We start from the raw sequence: 2,892 nt of genomic DNA, 5'->3' as shown, positions 1-2,892 counted from the left end.
TTTGTTTTAGACAGTAAGTAAGGTTGGTAACGGTGCAGCAGAGTGGCAGGATTCAGATACTATTGCAGAAAGAATGGTGGTGGTAATGCAGGAACAGAAGGCGGCACATCTCTAGGAGGAAGCTTAGAGGCACAAACGTCAATAGGCCAATTCAGTCGAGGAATCTGGGCTCTAGGGGTGACTACGTTCAGTTCAGGCAACTTCATCATCCAAGACGACATGTACGCGCACAACTCCCAACCCACCGCCTCACCTAGGAGGAGAAGCCAAGAGCGTGGAGAGAATCAACACCCCGGCGGAACAGAGTAAGTCGAGAAGAGAGCACCCACCTCCGTTCCCGGCGACGGCGTCAATGCGCCAACCTTAGGCGGTGGCCGCCAATGTCCCAATGCATCTGGCAAAGGAAAAGGCGACAGACGACCAGGGCGGACTCGCCGCGTGCCGGCGCACGGAGGGGCCGCTGGCAACGGGCGGGCAGCTCATGCAGGAGAGCGCCATGGGCCCTCCCACGCTCGCTCGGTGGCCGTCTCTGTCCCTGTCATAACCACCAACTAGCAGCAGTAGCAATCCATCAGACTAGCGACCAAATACGAAATAGAACTGGGATCAACCTCTGGATCACCTGCAGAGTGCTCAGAACTGTTCCCTCCTTTACCTGAACCCAAATGCACCATCAATCATATTTCCAAGATCCATAAAGACAGAAGTAGGTCTGACTTATGAACCCATGGCAATCTGACTTATGATGTTCAATTTTCCATATCAAATGGATAAGTTCAGTCTTCGAACAAAAAAGCATAAGTTTCAGAAGAATCGAATCTATATAGCATTAGTTACATACTAGGTTCTTTTGGTGTCATGCTACGACTGAATAAAAGAAAATGTTTCTTTAACCCAAGAAAATGCCAGAATTTCCATGGCACGTGTCTACAGACTAGTTATGCGCTGGGGTGTTCTTCTCATGTCAGGAAATAGCATAATTGTGCAGTATGGTTTTTCTGAATCAAGATGTGATTGATCTTTGAATCAAGGTATACACAAATTGGCAATACTTATGCTAGAAGAAACCAATAAATTTAAGAGCATTAAGATCACTACTTTTTTTGCAGATTGGAAAGTAGTAGTGATCTAAACGCTCTTATATTTCTTTACAGAGGAAGTACTAATTTTTTATCTAATTTAAGCTAATTAACTCACATATTCACACTGCAGTAAGCATTCTAGTATCTGGGTTTACACTTCATACTAAAAGTTATCTACCTTTCTTTGGACAACACCAAATTTGTCTACCTATGTCGAGAAATAGGTACAGATAGCGCCAAATTTATACAGAAACTTAAATTACCGAGAGCTGAACCAAACCCTATGTCATTCACATGTATCACATCATTCTCTACTCTTTTCTACTAACATGCATAGATTTAACTAATTCATTGGGCATGGCACATCATACTCTTCTCACGGCGCATTACACGGTTTTCTTTTAATAACCCTATTATCTGAGATAAACACCTAAGATCATACTATGTGCACTTGACATTACCTAAGCTCTCCTAGAACTGCATTCTCTATGTCTACATATGCTACAAACATTGCCAAATTTGTACTGAAACATTTTTCGGTGTGTGAATCTTGAAACTTAAATTACTCAGAGCTGAACCCAGCCATGTGTCACACCACTATCTACTCTTTTCTACTAGCAAGTGTAGCATGCACAGATTAAACAAGCTCATCTCACGCCACAAAACAAATACCCATCTCAAGGACAGAGCAGACTCACCATGAGCCATGGAGAACTTCAGAGCTTCAGGGATGCCCCTCTCCCCCATCGGCTGCGGCGGTAGCGACACCGCGTCCAGCAGCGCCTGGGCCCTCGGCATGACCTGGAACTGGCCGTCCCGGCAGGCATCCTCCGGCGGCGACATGGACATGGTCGTCTTGTGCTGCGGCGTCAAGGTTGTCCACCTCCTCGTCCAGCACGTCGTACGTAGCCTTCTGGTTGCCATAGCCATGGTTGGTCGAAGGCAGAAGAGGTTGGATCTGCAGCACGAAGCTGCCCCGCATGAGAGGAGATGGAGAAGAGATGTGGGCGGAAGGAGGAGGAGGAGGGCGTACCTTGGGCTATGACGAGGTCGTGCAGCCCGTCGGAGATGCTGCTGGCGTCGACGGCCACCACAGCAAGCTCCCGGTGTGCCGCACCCCACCGAGAGAAGAGAAGGGGGCGGATCCCGTTGCGACCGGGGAGGGTCCATGGAGCTGTAGGTGGGTGCGGGTGCGGATCCGGCGGTGTCGTCGCCCCAATCCCATCCCCATCCATGTGTGGGTGAGGGGCTAGGGTTTTGGGCGTGGTCGCCCCATCCATCCCATCCATGGGTGGGCGGAGGTGTCGCCCCATCCATGGGTGGGTGGGTGGAGCTGTTGGCCCATCCATCCATGGAGGGAGAGGTGAGGTCGCCGGTGGGGGTCGGCGGCCGCGGGATTATAGAGGAATCCGGGTGGTGGGGAGAGGACGGAGGAGCTCGAGTGGATCTGCGGCGAGGGATGGCAGAGGAGAGAAGGGGGAAGGGGTGGCCGGCGGTGGAGAGGATCTCGATCTACATCGGGGGGTGGGTGGTGTGGGAGTGGAGTGGGACAGTTGTTGGTGGGGTGGGTGGTGCGGGTGGAGTGACAAGCTTAGTACTACTAGCGTGGGGTGTTTTATCAGCGCTACAGCTATTCACTTAGTAGTAGCGCAGGTTTACAACCCGCGCTACTACTATAGCATGTCCGTGAGATATGGTTGGAGATATTTAGTAGTAGCGTGTTTTATTGGGCCACGCGCTACTAGTAAATATTACTAGTAGCGTGGGTCAATATAGCGCGCTACTACTAACTACTAGTAGCGGGGGGTCA

At 50.3% G+C, this 2,892-nt stretch overlaps 1 protein-coding gene across 1 annotated transcript; it reads right to left on the bottom strand.

The window, feature by feature from the left end:
• Positions 1–2,509, bottom strand: LOC125522395. The gene is made up of 3 exons (XM_048687456.1): positions 2,116–2,509; positions 1,781–2,040; positions 1–781 (listed from the first exon to the last, which is right to left on the bottom strand). Exons 1-3 carry the CDS (start codon positions 2,433–2,435, stop codon positions 777–779), a joined length of 585 nt encoding a protein of 194 aa, XP_048543413.1. The 5' UTR covers positions 2,436–2,509; the 3' UTR covers positions 1–776.
• Positions 2,510–2,892: the final 383 nt, after the last annotated feature.

This window comes from Triticum urartu, chromosome 7 (genome assembly GCF_003073215.2).
Source record: "Triticum urartu cultivar G1812 chromosome 7, Tu2.1, whole genome shotgun sequence".
NCBI classification, from domain to species: domain Eukaryota; kingdom Viridiplantae; phylum Streptophyta; class Magnoliopsida; order Poales; family Poaceae; genus Triticum; species Triticum urartu.
Note: the sequence above shows the minus strand (reverse complement) of the source record. Positions and strands in the feature narration are given on the sequence as shown.

Excerpts from the sequence above, each read along its gene's own strand:
- LOC125522395 (XM_048687456.1), bottom strand. The coding sequence starts at position 2,435 with ATGGATGGATGGGCCAACAGCTCCACCCACCCACCCATGGATGGGGCG. Across the intron at positions 2,041-2,115 it reads CGACCTCGTCATAGCCCAAG|ATCCAACCTCTTCTGCCTTC; the intron begins GTACGCCCTCCT and ends TTCGTGCTGCAG.